This window comes from Schistocerca nitens, unplaced genomic scaffold (genome assembly GCF_023898315.1).
Source record: "Schistocerca nitens isolate TAMUIC-IGC-003100 unplaced genomic scaffold, iqSchNite1.1 HiC_scaffold_532, whole genome shotgun sequence".
NCBI classification, from domain to species: Eukaryota; Metazoa; Arthropoda; class Insecta; order Orthoptera; family Acrididae; genus Schistocerca; species Schistocerca nitens.
In genome coordinates, this window is record NW_026046065.1 from 338,065 (window position 1) to 359,232 (window position 21,168).

The window sequence follows — 21,168 nt, forward strand, 5'->3', positions numbered from 1 at the left end:
GAGTTGACATATTACAAGTACCTTCCGTACACTGTAAAATAGTCCCCCATGCACCAACACTGAGTGTTATTCTTTTTCTGACAACAATCAACAGGTTCACCCCCCTCAAGGGGGGCTTGTATCTCCCTTGTGAGGCCCCATTCCTTGCAGCGCTACTTCCCTTTTGGTGCTGCCAGTCTATCCTTTTACTATTGTTTTTTCCCCCATGCCTTTCTGTTGGATGGTTTTCTTGGTAGCAGTTGTGTTTGGATCTGGTTTGTGGTTTTGCACACTTGTTTTCTTCACTTCTACAACTTTTCATTCTTAACTGTATGGTACCCTTGTTGGGTTTGACTTGAAACTCCTTTTCCAAATTTTACAGAAGTGTGGATTATCCAGGGAAGGTCACCTGCATGGCCACTAGTAAAGTGATCATTCAGTGGATTTGTAAATTGACGTCATTAATCCAACAACTTTCCCCCTTTTCTCCTGCTTGGGATGTCAGTGTACACAATCCTCTGTGGGGGAGTACATCTGGTGACATGGTGCACCAAAGACATTGCAATAGCTATTCAGGATCGCTGATTAGTCATGCAACAGTTCAAAGGACTTCCTTCGCAGACCAATCATATCACTTTTAAGTGACATTGTGCTTAGGCTTGTATTTAATTAAAAGCAATAAGAAGGAATGCTGGGAGTGCAATGTCTCCTCTCTGGAGACATATGCCTCCTCATCTCAGGTGTGGGCCAAGCCCCTAGGTCTTACAGGCCACCAGTGCTCAACAGCTGTCCCAGGTTTTGTCCTACAGCGTGGTATTCGTTCCAATTCATCTGTTCTTGCAGACCACTTTGCAACAGCATCAGTGTGCTCTTCCTTTCCAATGACCTTTCTACTGCTGAAGCAACAAGTTGAAAACACCCGCTTATGTTTCACTCCTCATCAGGCTGAATCCTATAATGAATGCTTCACTGACTGAAACTACTTCAGTCCATGATTCAGTTCACAGTCAGATGATCCAACACCTGAATGTTCGTCAAAGGCAACATCTCCTCAGGCTCCTCAACTGCCTTTGGTTCCAAGGTACCTTACCCTCGCAATGGCGAGATAGTAATCCTTAAGCCAGGCAAGAACCCAGCATCACTCAACAGTTGCCAGAAAATTAGCCTGACCAAAGTACTCTGTAAGCTGCTTAAAAGGATTGCTGGGTAGTTGAAACTCGGGGGCCCGTTGTCCCCTTATCAGTGTAGTTTCCTGGAGGACGAACTGCATCTGACCATCTGCTTCAATTAAAATAGCAATTCAATAGGCTTTTTCTTAATGCCAACACCCTGTCACAGTCTTCTTTAACCTACATAAGGTGTACACCACCACTTGGCGTTTTCATTTTATTCGCCCTCTGTGACTAGGGCTTTTGTGGCCCCCTGCTAATCTTTATTCATCAGTTTTTATCACACCAGTTTCCCAAGGTAGACAGTTCTTCGCTCGACTCCCCATGGGTCCAAGAGAATTGCACCCCACAGGACTCTGTGTTGAGTGTCAACCTTTTCCTTACTGCCATTAATAGGTTTGTGTCATCTGTTGGATGAAGCGTTGTACGTTGACAGCTTTTACATTTGATACAGCTTCCCTTGATATGCTCTGTTGAACACAAGTTCCAAGGAGCCATCCAGTGGACCTCTGCATGGGCTCTCTCCCATGGTTTCAAATTCTCTCCTACAAAAATGCGGGTCATGCATCTTTGCCATTGTACCACCATCCGTGCTGACCTGGAATTCTATTTAGATACCCAGCACCTGGACTTTCTTAGCACAGTCCCATTTCACTGCCACATATTCATGTCAAGCTTAACGCTCTCTGCTTCCTTGCCCATGCATCTTTATCTTTGGCTGAAGATTGTGGTGCTGTTATCCGTATTTGCCGGAACCTGGGAACCTGGTTTCATCTTGACAAGACTATGGTTGGAAGTTTATGGCTCGGCACCTCCTTCAGCTTTAAAAAACTGTTAGATCCAATCCACCATCGTGGTGTGCGTCTGGCCATTCATACCTTTCAGACTAATTCCGCGGACAGTCTCGCTACTGAAGTGTGGATCTTCCCCCTTCAGATTCAATGGTACCAGCTATTGGTCTCCTATGTGATTATCAGTCGACAATTCCCTGATCATCCCATTCATCCCCGTCTTCATACACACAAGGAGTGTTGTCATCCTGATAATCTTCCTTGGGTCAGACTACCAGTTGGAATGCGCCTTGCTTCCCTCTGCCAAAGTCTCCATCTCCCATTCCCTAGTAGGCTGATGATAATTACGTCCTTCTGTCGCCCACCAGACTCATCTCCTGATGTAACCAAAAACTTCAGAGAAAACCTCAGTTCACTCGTACACAAGTTCCCAAATCATACTGTAATCATCAGTGGAGACTTTTTAATTATCTATCAATTAATTGGGAAAATTACAGTTTTGTTAGTGGTAGGGGTGTGGTAAGACCTTCAGTGGAACATTGCTACGTGCCTTCTCTGAAAACTAACTAGAATAGTTAGTTAGGAACCCCAGTATGATAAGAAATATATTGGATGTAATGGCAACAAATAGACATGACCTCTTTGAGGATGTCCACATCAAAACTGGTACCAGTGACCATGATGCAGTTGTGGCAGCAATGATTACAAAAGTACAAAGGACAAATAAAACAGGCAGAAAAATATATATGTTCAGAAAACTAGATAAATAATGAGCACTGTCACATCTCAATGAAGAACTTTAAAACTTTCAGCACCAGGCAGGAGTGTGGAGAGGAACTATGGCTCAAGTTTGAAAGAATAGTTGACCAAGCACTGAATAGATATGTACCCAGTAGAAAAGTTCAGAATGGCAGGAAACCTCCATGGTGTACAGCCACTGTAAAGAAACTAATAAAGAAGCAAAGACTACTGCGTAATATGTGTAAAAGCATAGGACCATAGATAGATAGAGGCTGAATGCAACACATTTGGCTGTCAAGAGAGCAATGCATGATGCCTTCAGTGAATACCTTAGCAGAATATTGTCAAATGATATTTCACGAAACCCAAAGAAGTTCTAGTCATATGTAAAGGTTGATGGTGGCACCAAAGTTAGTATCCAGTCCATAGCGAATGAGACAGGAACTGAAATTGAGGGTAGCAAAGCAAAAGCTGAAATTCTTAACTCCATTTTCAAATGTCCCTTTTCAAAGGAAAACCCAGCAGAATTGCCCTAATTTAATCCTCGTACCACTGAAAAGGTGAGTAAAATCAGTATTAGTGTCAGTGGTGTTGAGAAACAGCTGAAATCATTAAAATTGAATAAAGCTTCAGGCCCCGGTGGAATTCCTGTCAGATTCTATACTGAATTTGCGACTGATTTAGCCCCTCTTCTAACTATAATCTATTGTAGATCCCTCGAAAAAAGAATCATGCCCAGTTCTTCAAAAAAAAGCACAGGTCACACCCTTCTGCAAGAAGTAATCCATAAAACTACTGGCCAGTGTCCAGTTTCAAACTGGCCGGTGTATTTGACATCAATTAGTTGTAGAATCTTAGAACATATTCTGAGCTCAAACATAATGAGGTATCTTGAACAAAAAACCACTTCAATGTCAACCAGCATGGATTCCGAAAACATCGATCATGTGAAACCCAACTCACCTTTTTCTTGCATGACATACTGAAAGCTCGGGATCAAGGCAGTCAGATGTAGTAGTTCTTGATTTCCAAAAAGCATTTGACTCAATACCACACCTATGCTTATTATGAAAATTTTGATCATATGGGGTATCAAGTGAAATATGTGAGTGGATTGAGGAATTTCAGGTAGGGAGGACACAACACATTATCTTGGATGGAGAGTCATCATCAAATATAGAATTAACTTCGAGTGTACCCCATGGAAGAGTCTTGTATATTAATGACCTTGCAGACAATATTAATAGTAACCTCCGACTTTCTGCAGATTTTGCAGTTACCTACTGTGAAGTACTGTCTACAAGAAGCTGCATAATTTTTTAGTCAGCTCTTGCTAAGATTTCAATGTGTTGTAAAGATTGGCAAGTTGCCGTAAATGTTCAGAAATGTAAAACTGTGCACTTTACAAAATGAAAAAAACGTAGTATCCTGTGACTATAATGTCAGTGAGTCGCTGTTGGAACCGGCCAACCCATACAAGCACCTGGGCGTAACATTTGTAGGGATGTGAAATGGAATGATTACATAGGTTCAGTTGTCAGTAAAGCAGGTGGTCAACTGTGGTTTATTAGCAGAATACTGGGAAGTGCTATCAGTCTACAAAGGAGATTGCTTACAAATCACACGTGCAACTGGTTGTAGAATATTGCTCAAGTGTGTGGGGCCCATACCACACAGGACTAACAGGGGATATTGAATGTATACAGAAAAGGTCAGCACAAATGGTCACAGATTTGTTTAAGCCATGGCAGTGTGTAAGAGAGATACTGAAGGAACTGTTTTGGAAAACTTTTGAAAATAGACATACTCTTTCTCTAGCGAGTCTATTAACAAAGTTCCAAGAACCAGCTTTAAAACATTACTGTAGGAATATACTACGGCCGGGGCTCACATAGGCATTGTGAGGATAAGATTAGAATAATTACAGCATTTGCAGAAGCATCTACATGAATGAAACAGGAAGAAAACATAATAAGTGGTACAGTTCGATGTACCCTCTTCCATGCACCTCACAGTGCTTTGCAGAGTATAGATGTAGATTGTGCACCCCACATTTTCTTGTGCTCCCCCCACTTGGATTGTCCCAGGCCACAGGTTAGACTGACTTCTGCAAAGGTCCTAAAGTCTAAGTTGCCCCCATGCCCTTTCAGTATCTGTTATGTCCAATTCTTCAAGAGCTCCAGGGTGCTAGTATCTTTTACACCGACAGCATTCTGGATAAAAGTGCTTGTTTTAATCTACCTCTGGTGCACGGCCAGGGTGGTTGGAGATGGGGCGTCGTTCGCTGTGTACAAGATCTTCAGAATCCCCAATCCCACCTCATTGACCAGGCTACTCTTTCACCCCTCTTTCAGTCTGTTTTAATTGCTTTGATTTGGGTTGCTTCCTTTCTGCTTGGCCCAATTTTCTATTTTGAGTGTTGCACTTTGTTGAATGGTGCGTGCTCTTGACTTCGGGCAGCTATTGGTGGGACATTTCTTGTCAGTTTCAGAGCCGTGCAGGCACACCCATCTGCTGAATTCTCTGTCTCTTTAATCTTTTATTACTGACGATGTCCATTGCATTTTAAGCCTTCTCGGTCTTACTGTTATGAATCTCCCAACTAAATCAGAAAACATTCTCAATGAACATCTCTGCTTCCAGATGCCCCACTCTTGGATCAAGGTACTGATGACCTCATTGGTTCGTCTATTTAACTAAACCACCACCCCAACTACGCACCCCCCCCCCCTCTCCACCCCCCCCCCCCCTCAAATCAGCCAACCAGCATTTGGAAGCTAGGGAATGTCATCACACTGTCCACATTCATTTGTGACTCTTATACAAGGGTGAGTCAAATATGAACAGTAATTGCATTGTATAGATTTATTGATTAATCATTTACACACCTGAGACCTTTAGCTACATATCCTGCTGCACACTCCACACACTTTTTCCAGCGATTTGAAAGCCTGAACATTCTGTGTTTGTAAAAAATTCGAGGGCACATCATCAACAAATTGCGCACATGCTTCTTGACGTCTTCATTGTTTGTGAATCATTCCCCTCCAAGTGATTTTTTTATGTACATAAACAAAAAATAATGGTTGGAGCAGAGGGGAGGGGTAGTGGGTGGGGGGGGGGGGGGGACAAATTTGGACTTTAAAGTGGTGAAGTGTTTCCCAGTGCATGTCCTCCAATTTGTCCCTTGTCCAATTCGTGGTGTGAGGCTTAGCGTTGTCATGGAGAAGCATGGCATCTCTTGTGTGCATTCCTTGATTTTGTTTTGGTAGGCAGCTTTTGCTGACATTTGCAACTGGCAATTGTAACCTGCATGCACCGTATGTCGATCATGAAGAAAGTCAACGAGTAACTCTCCTTTGTAGTCTAAAAACATAGTTGCATGAATTTATCCAGATGTGAGTTTGGTCTTCACTGGATAGGCTTTATCCATTCTTCTCCACTCCTTGACATTTTGGGTTATGTAGCGTAATGATGGACTCAGGTCACATCATATGGGATTATTCACTCCATAAAATCTTCCTCTTCTTGCCTTAATCGATTCAGAAGTCTCTCACAGATTTCCAACCTCACCTTTTTTTGTTATTCTGTTAACTTCGGAACCCATCAAGCACTAATTTTTCAAAAGCCAACCTATCCACTGATAATGGTATGAATGCTCCCAATGATGATATTTCTGCTGTGATTTCTTTTACAGCACACTTTCGATCACCTTCAGTAAGCTCTCGGACTGCACAGGTGTTGTCATCTGTGAAACTTGACATTAGGCGTTGAGTATGACCCTCATTTTCTACACTTTCTCAGTCACCTTTAAATTGTCTGGCCCAAGTAAACACTCAGTTCTGGGACAGTGTAACCTTCCCAAACTGTGCCTTCAAGCAAGTTAACACCTCTGGGCTTATGCTCATAGGTTAAAAACTTTATGATTTTATGTTGCACAACAAATGAAGGAACATCTTGTTCACTCATGGCAGTACTGAGGCCATAAAAGGGTAGAGCAGCAAACCTAGCTGGTTCTCCCTCCCTAAAACGCCAACCTCCAATCCTCCACTCCACCATACCATTCGGAACTGCTTGCAAGTACACTGGTGCAATTACTCTTCATATGTAAATCACCCTCATGCTTACTGCTCTTCCTTAACCATGAGTATTGCGGAAACCTAGCCACAGAGTGCCATAAGAATCTTGCAGTCTAGAGCCTTCCCCCATGGCTTCCAATTTCCCATTGTCAAAACATGTGTTATGGGATTCTGCTGATGTAGAAGTTTGGTAGAGTTGTCTGATTTATTGGGACTTTTTGTGATGCCTCGGTGACATGGCCAGCACATTTGTCAGTTCAAAAAGGAGTGTCAGTCGAAGCTAAACACTCTCTGCTTCCTCAGTAACATCTCCTGAGTTGCAGACTGCTTTACGCCCTTTACAAAGCTCTAGTTGTTATTCACCATATAGTGGAGATGTTGAACTGTCAAACAAAGCTTTCAACAAAATAAAAAAAATAATAAAAAAAAAAAACACGTACACTCGCGCACACACACTCACTCATTCATGCAGACACAACTCATACACACATGCTCACAGTCTCTGGCTGCCTAGGCCAGACTATGGGCTAGGCAGCCAGAGACTGTGATTGTGTGTGTGTGTGTGTGTGTGTGTGTGTGTGTGTGTGTGTGTGTGTGTGTGTGTGTGTTGTCTTAATTCCGACTGAGGTCTGTTTGACTGAAAGCTATGTTTGACAATCTTTTTGTTGTGCCCATATGCGATTCAGCATCTTCACTATATTTGAGTAGCAACCATCCCTTTTGTAATATTGTCATTGTTTTCCTTCTGATCTCCATGGTTCCAAGACATCAGTTGTACTTATTTGGACCCCAATACATATTGGGATTCTGGTGAATGAGCTTGCTGGTCAGTTAACAAAGGAGGCTGTCAAGACAGAAACCTTGTAGATGGGATGCTGAGATCTTGCATCATCAGCTTTTTGAGGCTTTGAATAGTAAATAGCATGTAATCTCTGCTAAGAAAAAGTACAAGCAATAAAAAGTTTAAAGGCTATGTGGTGTCTTCGTTTTGCCAATCCCAAAGATGATCTATCACCCTCTGTCGACTCAGTATTAACTGTTCTTGCCTGACTCATGGTCACCTCTCTTAGGTGACAAGACACAGCCAATTGTCATCATGTGTGTGGTCAGTCCGCCCCCCCTCCTCCCCCCTTTAAGTTGCCCATATCCTGTTAGTGCCCCAACTTCATTGCTCTGTAGTAAATACTAAAGCTTGTGGACTTTTAGCGTATTATGTATGTTGTTAGATGACTGCACCCAAGTGGTAGATCTGGTTTCAAGTTTTATTCCCGAGATCAATTTATGTACCATCATTTGAAGTTTATCACTGTGGTCTCATCACTTACTTTTACCATTCAGTGACATAAGCATTCAGTCAGTCTTCTACAGAGAAAAGGAGGGGTTTCTGGTTGGATGCGGAAGCTGACCTCTCATCACAAGATTTCCCTTTGGGTGGCCTGTATTTGTTTTCAAGGCTGTACTTCCCCCACATCAAGGTATTTTATTGCTTTTTAATGCCTGCTTTATTTTTACTCTTCATCTTACCTGGTTTTTCTCTTCAGATGAAATCTTAAAAGATCATATTGGTTGTCAGCCCTTTTCTCCTTGTGGAATTCATTTGGCTTTTGTAATTTAAGAAAGTTTGCCTGCCTGAAATGCCTCATTTCCCCTGTAGACAGTGGTTTATTGGAACACATGTGAAGGATGTTAAAAGTAAAAACGGCTCAGATATGACAATGATATGTACATGTTGGAGGATTTCTGGAGTTGCACGTGTGTCAAACCACAGTCTTTTTGTAGTGCACCACTTGATAATGGCCTTAAGACCAAAGTTGCAATAGTAAAAATAATTTCTGCAGTCAATGTGATTATAGTGTTAAAAGAAGTACTACATGACTATGAAGCCCATCCATGAGAAGTTAATAATTTGCCATAGAATTGTTAGTTATGTGGTAAGGTGTGATGGATGCTATAGTTTTTCTGCTGGAGTCACAGTAGTGGCTTGGGAATTGGGGAAGTAAATAACTCTCGAGTGGTTGTGTAGGCTGGGTAGTAGGGATAGAAACATAGTGAAACATTAAGGGAAAATAATTGCTTTTCAGGCAGAATTATACAAGGCTTGGAAAGATCTGGACGAGTTAAAGAGATACAACAGGTAACAGAAGAAACTGGTTTAGAACTTCATCTAATCACATTTTGGTGAATGTGAAACATACGTTTGACCTGTTGCTTCAGTTAGAAACTGAGTCTCAGGGAGGTGTAGCTGTAGGCAGAACACAACAGACTTTCAGTAATGAATTGAAAAGTAAGAATGAAGGGAAGTCAATAAAGAGAAATTTCTGTTTAGTTAGTTCTCATCTCTAGAGATGGGGACCAACTTTTTGAGGATGAACAAGGATCAGAATACCAGGTCACAAATTGTTTTAAACCTAGTGCTGGTCTTGGTCAAGTGACAGAGGATTTAGGATCATGTTTTAAAGACTTCATCAATGATGACACTGTGATTACAGTGGGTGGGCCAGACAATAATACTGGCAGAGATCCGGAGAATAATCTAGTGTGTGACCTGGTAAAGACTGCATCAGTATCGAGACATACTAATGTTGTGTTTGTGTCTGTTCTGAGACACCATGACCAACCTCATTTGCACTCTGTCAGGAGATTTAATGTGGTGTTAGAATGGCTGCTTATGTCATGTGCAGGATCACATTTTAGTATGATTCCTGTTGATTGCATCAGTAGATGGCATATTGCTGCGCATTACCTTCACATCAGCAAGAAAGGAAAAAGTGAATAAGTTGAGCCAATAGCAGATAACTTAAGGATGGAGGCACTGTCAAGAAAATACCAGTTATTAAAAGTGCAGGATAAGAAGGACAGAAGGAAATAAAATTTTAAGAGAAGTTAAGATTGAAGTGAATCTTCAGATGGAGAGAGAAAATAAATATAATCCTGGCATACTGCACCTGTGCAAAGAGCTGTTGGTTAAAATTTTTCAGCAATCGGTAGAAATTTAGTTCTACCCTTCACCCTTTATTATCAAAGAAATGTGAAAGGCCGGCTGTCATTGTATCAAAATATTAAATTAATGAATTTCTTACCTGCATTGCTGTAGTCATCAAATCTAGTTGATGTAACCTGCCTCTCTGGAAATCATGTAACCTCTGGTACAGATGTGTTAAGTGTTTTGTAGAATTTAGGTTAACATCTCAATTTTGTAAAGCATAGATGGAGAAGAAGAAGGTGCCATATTCTTCGAGAATTGTCATAAATTTAAGAACATAAACATTCAGAAATTTTGCCTAGAGCAGCATATGGAAGCATATGCGACAGAAGACTTCATAATAAACCCTTCATCCTCAAAAACAATGTGTCCTACATGTAATGTGGAAGGCATGCTGGTGCCACATTACAATCCCATTCCATTGCTTCCTCTCCCTCCCAGCTGTTAGCTTCCTGTCCATTAAATACATATTATGGTTGTCTATGCCCTCAGTCATTGTCAAAGATTCGATGACCATTAAAGTTAGGAATGCAGCTCTGTTGCGTCATTGTGAAGACTGTGGAATATTCTGCATTCAAGACATTATTAATTCATACCTGTTGGAAATGTTATCTATTCATTTCAATTTTTTCAAACAATGGGAAGTCCAGGATGGAATTTAGACTACCTCTTGTCATGCCCTGAAATAAGAAATGTCCTACCCACTATCCTTCCCAACCTTCCCACAGTAGTATTCTGCCACCCAATGAACCTACACAATATCCTTACGCATCCCTACTCAACCCCTGCTCCCAAACCCTTGCCTCATGGATCATGGCTCATACCCCTGTAACAGACCTAGATGCAAGACCTGTCCCATGCAACCTCCACCACACAACCACATACTTCAGTCCAGCCACAAGCAAAACCTATCCCATCAAAGGCAAGGCTACCTGTGAAAGCAGTCATGTGGTTTACAAGCCAAGTTGCAACCACTGTGCTGTGTTCTGTGTGGGCATGACAACAACCAGTTGTATATTCACATGAATGGCCACTGACAAGCTGTGCCAAGAACCAGCTGGACCACCAAGTTGCTGAGAACACTGCCCAACACAAAGTTCTTCGCTTCAATGACCACACGTCATAGCCTGAGCCATCTGTATCCTTCCTATTAACACTAGCTTTTCTGAATTGTGCAGGTGTGGTGCCCCCCCCCCCCCCCCCACACACACACACAGAGTATATTCTATGTTTCACTAACCTCCCCTGCCTCAAACCATAGCCACTGTCCTCCAGCCACCTATCTCCTTCCCTGTTCCCACCCCAGTACTACACATCCTTCTATTCCACCAACACACTCAAATTCATTTTACTGCTTTCCTTTTCTGCCCCTCCCCCGCCCTCCATCTAACCTCCTGACTGCACCTACCTCCCCTACCCTCTTTCTACCTCATCTGTTATGCTCCCACAAGCAGCACTTTACCATCCCCCACCCTTACCCTGCTATCTCTTCCGCTCCCCACCTCAGTGTGTACCTCACCGCCCCCCCCCCCCCCCCAGATCCCCAGATTGCTTCTCCCATCATGTACTGTTGCTCACCGTCTAGCCTCGGCAGTCAGAGACGCTCGTCATGTGTGTGTGTTTGTGTGAATGTGTGTATATATCGTGTCTTATTCAGAAGCAGTCCTTCTGGCCGAAAGCTTAGTTATAGCAGTCTTTTTGTTGTGCCTGTCTGCGACTCAGCATCTCCACCATATGATGAATAGCAATCTATCCTTTTCATAATATTGTCATTTTTAATATTTCATTTTTTCAGGATCTATTTGAAGAAAACAAGCATCCACACCCAATAATTATACTTACAAATGTGAGATATGATGATCTTGAAGCGTTAATTCATTTTATGTATCATGGTGAAGTTACCATAAACACAGAAGCAATGCAAGGATTTTTGAGGATAGCAGAAACCCTTAAAATTCAAGGTCTGACATGTAGTACCCCTGCATCACCTGAACCTGCACTGTCCTCACAGGTAAGGAAATAAATTTGAACAAGAAACATAGCAAGTCAATATATGGTGGTGCCACAAAAATGAACAATTCTTACAGTTGATAAAAAATTGAGGAGAAGAAAGAGCTTTGTATATTGTTTATAATGTACCAGGTGTACCGGTATGAAATGAGCGTGGTTTTTTTTTTTTTTTTAGTGAGTAAAAATGAAACACTAATTTTTAATTGAAAAGTAAAAACATTTTATTCAAAGTACTGAGCATTGCTTTCTATACATTTTGACCACCTTTCTGGCAATTTGTGGACACCATGCCAATAGAAATGTTCGTCTTTTGAAGCAGACTAATCAGACACCTAATTTTCGACTTCTTCGTAGGAATCGAAGTGTTCCTCAGCCAATGCGTGTCCCATTGATGAAAATAAATGGTAGTCGGAAGGGCCAAGTCTGGTGAATACGGCAGGTGGGGTAGCAGCTCCCAGCCAAGTGTTTTGATTGTATCCTGAACCAGTTTTGCTTTGCGTGCAGGTGCATTGTCATGTAAAAAAATTACTTTGCCATGTCTTCTGGCCCATTCTGATCTTTTTTCAATCAATGCTTAGTTCAAATTGATCATTTGTTGTCTGTAGCAATTAGTACTCACAGTTTCACCAGGTTTTAGAAGCTCATGATACACCACATCTTTCTGATCCCACCAGACACAGAGCATTGTCTTCTTGCCGAATCGATCTGGTTTTGCAGTCGATTTTGATGTTACTCCTGGATTAACCCATGATTTTTCCCGTTTAGGATTCTTAAAATAAATCCATTTTTCATCGCCAGTAACAATTCGATGCAAAATTGATTTTCTTTCATGTCTTTGCAGCAAAATTTGACAAATGGTTTTTTGCTTTTCCATCTGTCTTTCATTCAATTCATGTGGCACCCATTTTCCACACTTTTGGATCTTTCCCATAGCTTTCAAACGGTCAGAAATTGTTTGTTTTGCAACATTTAGCAATGCTGCCATTTGCTTCTGACTCAAAGTATCATCTTCATCCAATATTGCTTGCAATTCGGTGTCTTCGAACTTTTTTGGTGGTCTTCCACATTCTTCATTTTTTACATCAAAATCATTATTTCTGAACCGTTGAAACCATCTTTTGTATGTTGCTTCTGATATAGCATGATCACCATATGCTTCGACAAGCATTCTATGCGACTCTGCAGCACTTTTTTTCAAATGAAAACAAAAAATTAATGCTTTCTGCAAGTCATCACCTTCCTTGACAAAATTCTACATTGTTAACACGATGAAAACATATGATATTGTTTGTTCCATGACTTGATGTATACTAAATATCTTTGACAGATGTCATACCAACCAAACAAAAAAAAAATTAAGGCTCGTTCACAACAAATGTTCCCTATCGACACATTTGTATCTTAATGCTCATTTCATACTGGTACACCTGGTAAATGGATAGATTAAAAAATCCACTCACCAAGTGACAGCAACACACACACAAACAGGTTTAACGTTTACAAACTTTTTTCATTTCTATGTTGTTTGTCATATCAAACAAAAGTTTTGTTCCTGCTGTTAACCTGCTCTTGCGGATACATCATTGTCTAATTCTGTGGTGTGAAATGGTTACAAGTGTCTGTGAATTAAGCTGGAGATATCAGTGTCAAATTTGTCAGTGTCATTAGTTATTCCTTGGGTAATTCTCCATTTAAAATCACGCCTTATCATGTGTTCTCATCACATAGCTTCACTACCATTGTTAGAAAGATTAGCTGGACTTCTTTTATGATAATTCTCCTTTGTTAAAGGAATGAAATGGCATGATGTGAGACGAAAAGTGGAAAGGTACCTCTTACCGAAAATTTTGGGTTTTGAGCTATTGCAATTTCTATGTTCATCATTAAATTCTGAGCAATAAGTAAAAGAGAGAAAAAATTGTCACTAAATTGGAGTGAATTATGACAGGTTGAATATTTGGTCTGGAAAATAGATGTTTTGATATGATAGTTTTAAAATTCCACTTTATTACCATTGTTTAATTCAACATATTTATGAAACAAATTCTGCCTACATATTATGCTGAAATGTTCTTTCAAATGGTACAGACTTCTTTAAGTCAACATTACACATTAAATAGTTAACTGCTTCAGATCTGTAGCACATTACAGTATACAAAAATTTAAAACCAAATAAATTGGCCCCCAAAGTAAGAAAAATTGATAAACCCTGCACACCTTTTTTGGCAAAGTATTGATATTCTATTTTATGGCATCTTTTAGACCAAATTTTAATTTTGGTTTCATTAATGGACCTAGAACCACATAAAATTTGGAATTCACAAAACCCCCAAAAACAGAACCCTGAGATCTCATACACTCCTGGAAATGGAAAAAAGAACACATTGACACCGGTGTGTCAGACCCACCATACTTGCTCCGGACACTGCGAGAGGGCTGTACAAGCAATGATCACACGCACGGCACAGCGGACACACCAGGAACCGCGGTGTTGGCCGTCGAATGGCGCTAGCTGCACAGCATTTGTGCACCGCCGCCATCAGTGTCAGCCAGTTTGCCGTGGCATACGGAGCTCCATCGCAGTCTTTAACACTGGTAGCATGCCGCGACAACGTGGACGTGAACCGTATGTGCAGTTGACGGACTTTGAGCGAGGGCGTATAGTGGGCATGCGGGAGGCCGGGTGGACGTACCGCCGAATTGCTCAACACGTGGGGCGTGAGGTCTCCACAGTACATCGATGTTGTTGCCAGTGGTCGGCGGAAGGTGCATGTGCCCGTCGACCTGGGACCGGACCGCAGCGACGCACGGATGCACGCCAAGACCGTAGGATCCTACGCAGTGCCGTAGGGGACCGCACCGCCACTTCCCAGCAAATTAGGGACACTGTTGCTCCTGGGGTATCGGCGAGGACCATTCGCAACCGTCTCCATGAAGCTGGGCTACGGTCCCGCACACCGTTAGGCCGTCTTCCGCTCACGCCCCAACATCGTGCAGCCCGCCTCCAGTGATGTCGCGGCAGGCGTGAATGGAGGAACGAATGGAGACGTGTCGTCTTCAGCGATGAGAGTCGCTTCTGCCTTGGTGCCAATGATGGTCGTATGCGTGTTTGGCGCCGTGCAGGTGAGCGCCACAATCAGGACTGCATACGACCGAGGCACACAGGGCCAACACCCGGCATCATGGTGTGGGGAGCGATCTCCTACACTGGCCGTACACCACTGGTGATCGTCGAGGGGACACTGAATAGTGCACGGTACATCCAAACCGTCATCGAACCCATCATTCTACCATTCCTAGACCGGCAAGGGAACTTGCTGTTCCAACAGGACAATGCACGTCCGCATGTATCCCGTGCCACCCAACGTGCTCTAGAAGGTGTAAGTCAACTACCCTGGCCAGCAAGATCTCCGGATCTGTCCCCCATTAAGCATGTTTGGGACTGGATGAAGCGTCGTCTCACGCGGTCTGCACGTCCAGCACGAACGCTGGTCCAACTGAGGCGCCAGGTGGAAATGGCATGGCAAGCCGTTCCACAGGACTACATCTAGCATCTCTACGATCGTCTCCATGGGAGAATAGCAGCCTGCATTGCTGTGAAAGGTGGATATACACTGTACTAGTGCCGACATTGTGCATGCTCTGTTGCCTGTGTCTATGTGCCTGTGGTTCTGTCAGTGTGATCATGTGATGTATCTGACCCCAGGAATGTGTCAATAAAGTTTCCCCTTCCTGGGACAATGAATTCACGGTGTTCTTATTTCAATTTCCAGGAGTGTATTTATACTGGTGAAAGGATTTGTTTTCTACTTCAAAAAAAATTATCAGAGGGGGTTCAAGATCTTAGATTTTTACAGACAGCATTTTTCCCTCGTTTTTTCTGCTCCTCTTCGGTTCTAGAATATCTAGCGGGTCAGTTTGTTCCTCATGATCCCCATTGTCACTGACTTGAGGTTCTGGTTCAGGTTCTGACTCTACTTCAGGATACAGATTGTCTTTGTATTCATCACTGTAATAGGGGTTCAGCTGTTTTTAAAAAGATAAAAGCATTTTCTTGTCATCTCTGTTCGAATTACTGCTCCAAAAAATGCAACAGATTATCTTCAGGAAAGATGAGGTGCACAAATTCATTTCCATCAGTGTTCATTTTGCAGTGTATGTTACCTTCATAAATTGAACTCCAAGTAGTTTCATTTAGTTACATGAGATACTCTGTTAGCACTACTATTTGTCAAGAAATTTAGTCAATCATATGTTTTCCCAACTACTTCACCAATTTCATATGCAGTAGCAACAGCAGAGTGAACATTTGTTATGTACAGACTTCTCAATTCCTGTTTGGAAGAGAGGTAAGTGACCCTAAATTTTGTGTTTAAAGTCCAAATGACCAGTCACTTGCAAATTTAATGTACCGTATTGGCATGAATAACAAAACAGTTCTCTCGCTCTCCCTCTCTCCCTCCCTCCCTCTCTCTTGTATATATTATTATTACAGATTCTGTAAGTGATATATCCTAGTAAGGTATTGTTCTTGTTCTGTCGTACAGAGTTGTCAGAGTGAATGAACATTGTGTCTTCTCCATGACAGTGGTTTTCCAGATAATTGTGGAAAAGACTAGTAATGACACTAGATCACTTTCTGGGAGTAGACAGTTAAATCATTTGTTCACAGTCTCACACATGACCTAGAATATTCCAGTTCTGAATGCAACCAAGAAATAAATATGCCCATGCTGCAATGAGTTACTTTATATGATGTGAACTTGCTGGTCCATGTGAAAACTGTTGTGAACAAATTTTATCACGATCTTCAAAATTTTCCTTAGTATTTTTGATAATCCACTAATAAACCTCTCTTGATTTTGCAACAAATTGCAGACCGGATCTCGTTTTTTTAATAGTTTCTGTATTAGCGTCTTGTTGCTCTAAAGCCATCACAGTTCCAGATGTGAACTGCATATGTAGCTGCGAGATTTAGGAGGAAGGGGACCTCTTGTCGGGCCAATGTTATTTCCAAGTAACAACAAGAGAGAAATTTTCAGAAGACTAACTTCAGTTGCTTTTAATGATTTTATTGACTCCTGTGGGATTTAGACAACTTTCAGATATATACCTATGTGTACAAAATGAAGTAAATTGCTATACTGTACAAGAACACAAAAATAGATATTTTACACATTATCAAATACTTTGCTTTGTACTGGAAAGTTTACTTTCCGACCAGAGGTCCCTTGTCACTCTTGTCTCACGTATTCACTCACTGAGATGCAAAGCATATAGGGTATGTACAATTGTAGTATCACAACCATCATCTGGCGTGAGTTGTGTTACTGTGAGAGTGTCACCCCGAGTGTCAGTGTCAATTTTCACACATGCACAAAATAGTTCTACGCATTCCACTAGAGATGCTGTGTTTTGCTCTCATGATGTGCAGAACTTTTATTCCTTGTTTTGTTACTTTTTGTATGTTGGTTATTCTATGCCTTCTTTTTGTTCTTTATATGGGTTCCTATCTACAATGTATCTAGTAATGCAAGCAAACAACGAGCTCACTAAGTGCAACTGATCTGTTCTTGTGTTCCTAGTCTTGCGAGCCCAGTATTTAGCATTCATCAATGTGAGCTCTGTATTTAACGTTCTACGTCAAATTTCCACTGTTGTATTGAAGATATTCTGGTATGTGTTATTCCTGTAGCAGGCATAGTAGAGGCTCATAAATAAGAGCCAAACTGATAATCGCCTGTGTGTACGTAACACAAGTAAACAACACAATGGATGAAAGTCCAGAGACTGTGAACCCAACCATGCCCAGACCAGCCGTTAGGCTACCACCATTCTGTGCGCACAACCCAGCCTTGTGGTTTGCCCAGGTAGAGGCAAATTTTTTCTATTCTGGTGTGACTGCAGGTGCTTCTAAATTCACATTGGTGGTCAGCCAATTGGAACAGCAATACGTGGCAGAAGTTAAGGACATCATTGTCGCACCACCTGAAGGGAATGCATACAACCACTTGAAGTCAGAACTGTTCTTCCATGTTTTTGCATCTCAAATGGAGCACGTTTGACAGGTACTGACCCAAGAGCATATTGGTGACTGAAGACCGTCCCAGTACCTGCGGTATTTTAGAAGCAGAATTGACGCAGGTACTGTACCTCATCAGCTGTTGCATATGATCTGGAGCAGTTGCTTGCCTCCCTGTATCAAAGTAATTATTACAATGCAGTCAGAGATGTCAGTAGATGCTGTGGCAGAACTGGCCGAGAAAGTACTGGACGCTGTATCATCTGCACCCATCACAGTATAAACTGGGCTGTGCACGAGTACTACCACCACAGTAGCACATGCCTAGTACAAGGCATTACTAGTGAAAGTCGATTAGCTGACACGATGGATTAGTCAGCTGGTAGCATGTTGCGGTGTTGGTGGAGATCGCAGCCGGCAAAGGAATAATAGGTGCTCTCACAGCAGAGCTGCATCTCTCTCACCCGCACTGACATCTGATGCACAGAAGACATCTGCTGCTACCATTGGCACTTCAGGGAATGTGCGCAATGCAGCACCAAGCTGTACATGTACCCAAATGCTGGTGGCAATTGATCATAGGCTCTTCATATAATTTGCAGCCAACATCACAGCGCCAATTCTTCAGCAGTCAGTGCACAGGCTGTAAGCACCTGATGTGCACTGGCTCCCATTTATGTAACTATCTATGCACACTGCTACATTGGTGCCGAACACATACAACATTCTGCCTGGCGGCTGCGAGTTATTCACCTATCTCCATGTACAGCCTGCACAGAATAGAGCTGGATTTCAGCCTCCGACATGCCTTCCCATGGAATTTCACTGTGGCGGAAATGGGTGAACCAATTATATGTGCAGATTTCTTGGTTTACTGTAACCTTTTGCCAGACATGTCCAATGCCTGCCTTGTAGACCAGGCCATCGGGCTGATGGCCACAGGCTTCCGGCACCAGACATCCATCCAATCTGCCCAGCTGATAACCGCTGCTGACAACAAATATACCACACTACTGAAAGACATTCTGGCATTAACAAAGCCACCAGGCATACCGAAGGATGTCTGACACAACATTGTCTATCAAATCAAGTCAACTGAAGGGCCACTTACCTGCCAACACTGAAGACTAGCGTCAGACTAATTGAAGATAGCAAAGGCCGAGTTCAATTACATGATTAAAGAGGACATTATGCATCCATCTGATAGCCCCTGGTCTTCGCCTCTGCACCTCGTACCTAAGAAGTATGGTGCATGGTGGTTTTGTGGAGACAAGAGAGTTTGTAACACCTGGATGATTCCTGACAGATACCCGGTATGTCTGGTTCACAACTACCACTGTGTGTTGAGTGGCTCTTGTGTATACAGTATACTAGTTGGCACCAAGGTCTACACACAGATACTGGTGGCAAACTAAGGACATCCCGAAGACAGCCATTATCACACCATTTGGTTTATTTGAGAGCAAGTTCATGACTTTTGTCCTGAGGAACGCGGTGCAGACATGGCAGAAGTTCATCAATTCAGTGCTTCTCCGTCTGCTGTTTCGCTTTGCATACTTGGATGACCTCTTAGTGTTCTCCACATCACCAGAACATCACTGCCAGTATCTTGTCCAGATTTTCCAACTACTGAGTGGACATGGAATCATATTGAATGTGGCAAAGCATGTCTGTGGACAGCTACAGGTACACTTTCTAGGCCACTGCATTACCCCCCCCCCCCTCCCCCGACTTGCTACCATTGCCCACAAAGGTTGAGGCAATCTGCTAGCTGTCCTGGATGGCCCCATAAAAACATTAAGGCACTGTTTACGCATGCTGAACTTTTATTGACGGTACCTTCCCCATGCAGCTGAAGTTCAAGAGCTACTGACAGCCACGCTGGTGGGCCTGGTGGACAAGACATGGCAGCTGCTAGCTTTCTTTTCTAAAAAGCTGACTGCCTCTCAGAAGTGGAGTGTGCACAACATGGAATTACTGGTGATGTATGAAGCGATCGAGTGTTTCTGCCATCACATTGAAGCTCGTGCCTTCACAACATTGACTGAACATAAGCCATTGGCATTTTCCTTCTGGCATAATAACATGAGCTGCTCACGGAGACAACACATTCAGCTGTTGTACATAGCCCAAATCACCACAGATGTCCAGCACATCTCTCGTTTGGATAACATCATGGCAAACTGCCTCTCTCGTGTCAGAAGGATCTCTACAATGGACTGTACAGCAGAAGTGCAGAGGTTAGATCAAGAGCTTCAAGACCTGTTAAAAGACACACGGTCATCTTAACAACTACAACTTGTGGATATTCCTGGCCCAGTGAACAACTGTATTGTGACGTGTCCACAGCCAAGCCACATCCATACCTGCCTCCAAACTTTCGTCAGTAAGTGTTCAAATCCCTGCACAACCTGAACCACCCAGGTACAAGGTCTACGCTACATCTATTTCTAGTTCGCCTCATGTGCTCAGGGTGAAGAAGGGCTGCAGAGAGTAGGTGAAGTGCTGTCTATGGAACCAACACAGCAAGGTTAGCAGGCATGTTCATGCACCAGTATGTAATTTCCCTGACATAACACTTTTGATATGTCCATGCTGATGTTGCTGGACTGCTGCTGCCGCTAAACAGCAAGTGTTACATGCCCTTATTGTCAACAGCATCACCGTTTTCCTGAGGCAATTCTGATTGAAAATATCTCAGCTGAAACCTTGGCGCAGGCCTTCATAACGCACTGAATATCATGATTTGGCTGCCCTCTCTGTCATAACCAATGGAGACAGACAATTTAGGTTAAATTGTTCACAAAACTGGCAGCACTTTGTAGCACGAGCCATCATCGGACGACCAGCTACCACCCAGCCAACAACAGAGTGGTAGATCAATGGCACTGCATCCTAAAAGTGGCCCTTATGTGCCATGTGACTTTGTAGACGAGGCTCTGCCAGTTGTCCTCTTCGGGCTTCACAACACCTACAGACCAGGCCTGGGTGATTCCTAGGCAAAGCTAGTATATGGGGAAACACTGAGACCACCCCACAATTTCCTAGAAGCCACCCCGTGACAAGAGATCGACCCATCTGTGCTCATTGGGTATCTCAGAGAGCACATAGAGCTGTTCGCACACAAGGACCTCAGGCTACGCTCACATGTGATATAGTGGACAGCATCAGACAGGCTCTCCAGCCGCCCTACAATGGTCAACATCAGATTGTCAGCAGGGGAGACCGCACCAGGGACATTCTCTTCAATGGAAAACGTAACACAGTCACCGTAGACAGAGTGAAAACAGCCTACATTTTCCATGAGCCACCACCACCCGTGGACTGATAACCACCGCCTCCTCCTCCAGCTCGTCCAGTGCCCACCTATGCCCCAGAAGTGACCCTGACAGCT

The 21,168-nt window shown here is 42.8% G+C and overlaps 1 protein-coding gene across 1 annotated transcript in view; it reads left to right on the forward strand.

The window, feature by feature from the left end:
- LOC126232565 (broad-complex core protein isoforms 1/2/3/4/5-like) overlaps positions 1-21,168 on the forward strand; it is an 88,868-nt gene that overhangs the window by 41,845 nt on the left and 25,855 nt on the right. Inside the window, exon 3 of the mRNA XM_049942804.1 lies at positions 11,538-11,753. Within this exon, the coding sequence (XP_049798761.1) occupies positions 11,538-11,753 (216 nt within the window). The remainder of the gene's footprint in view (positions 1-11,537; positions 11,754-21,168) is intronic.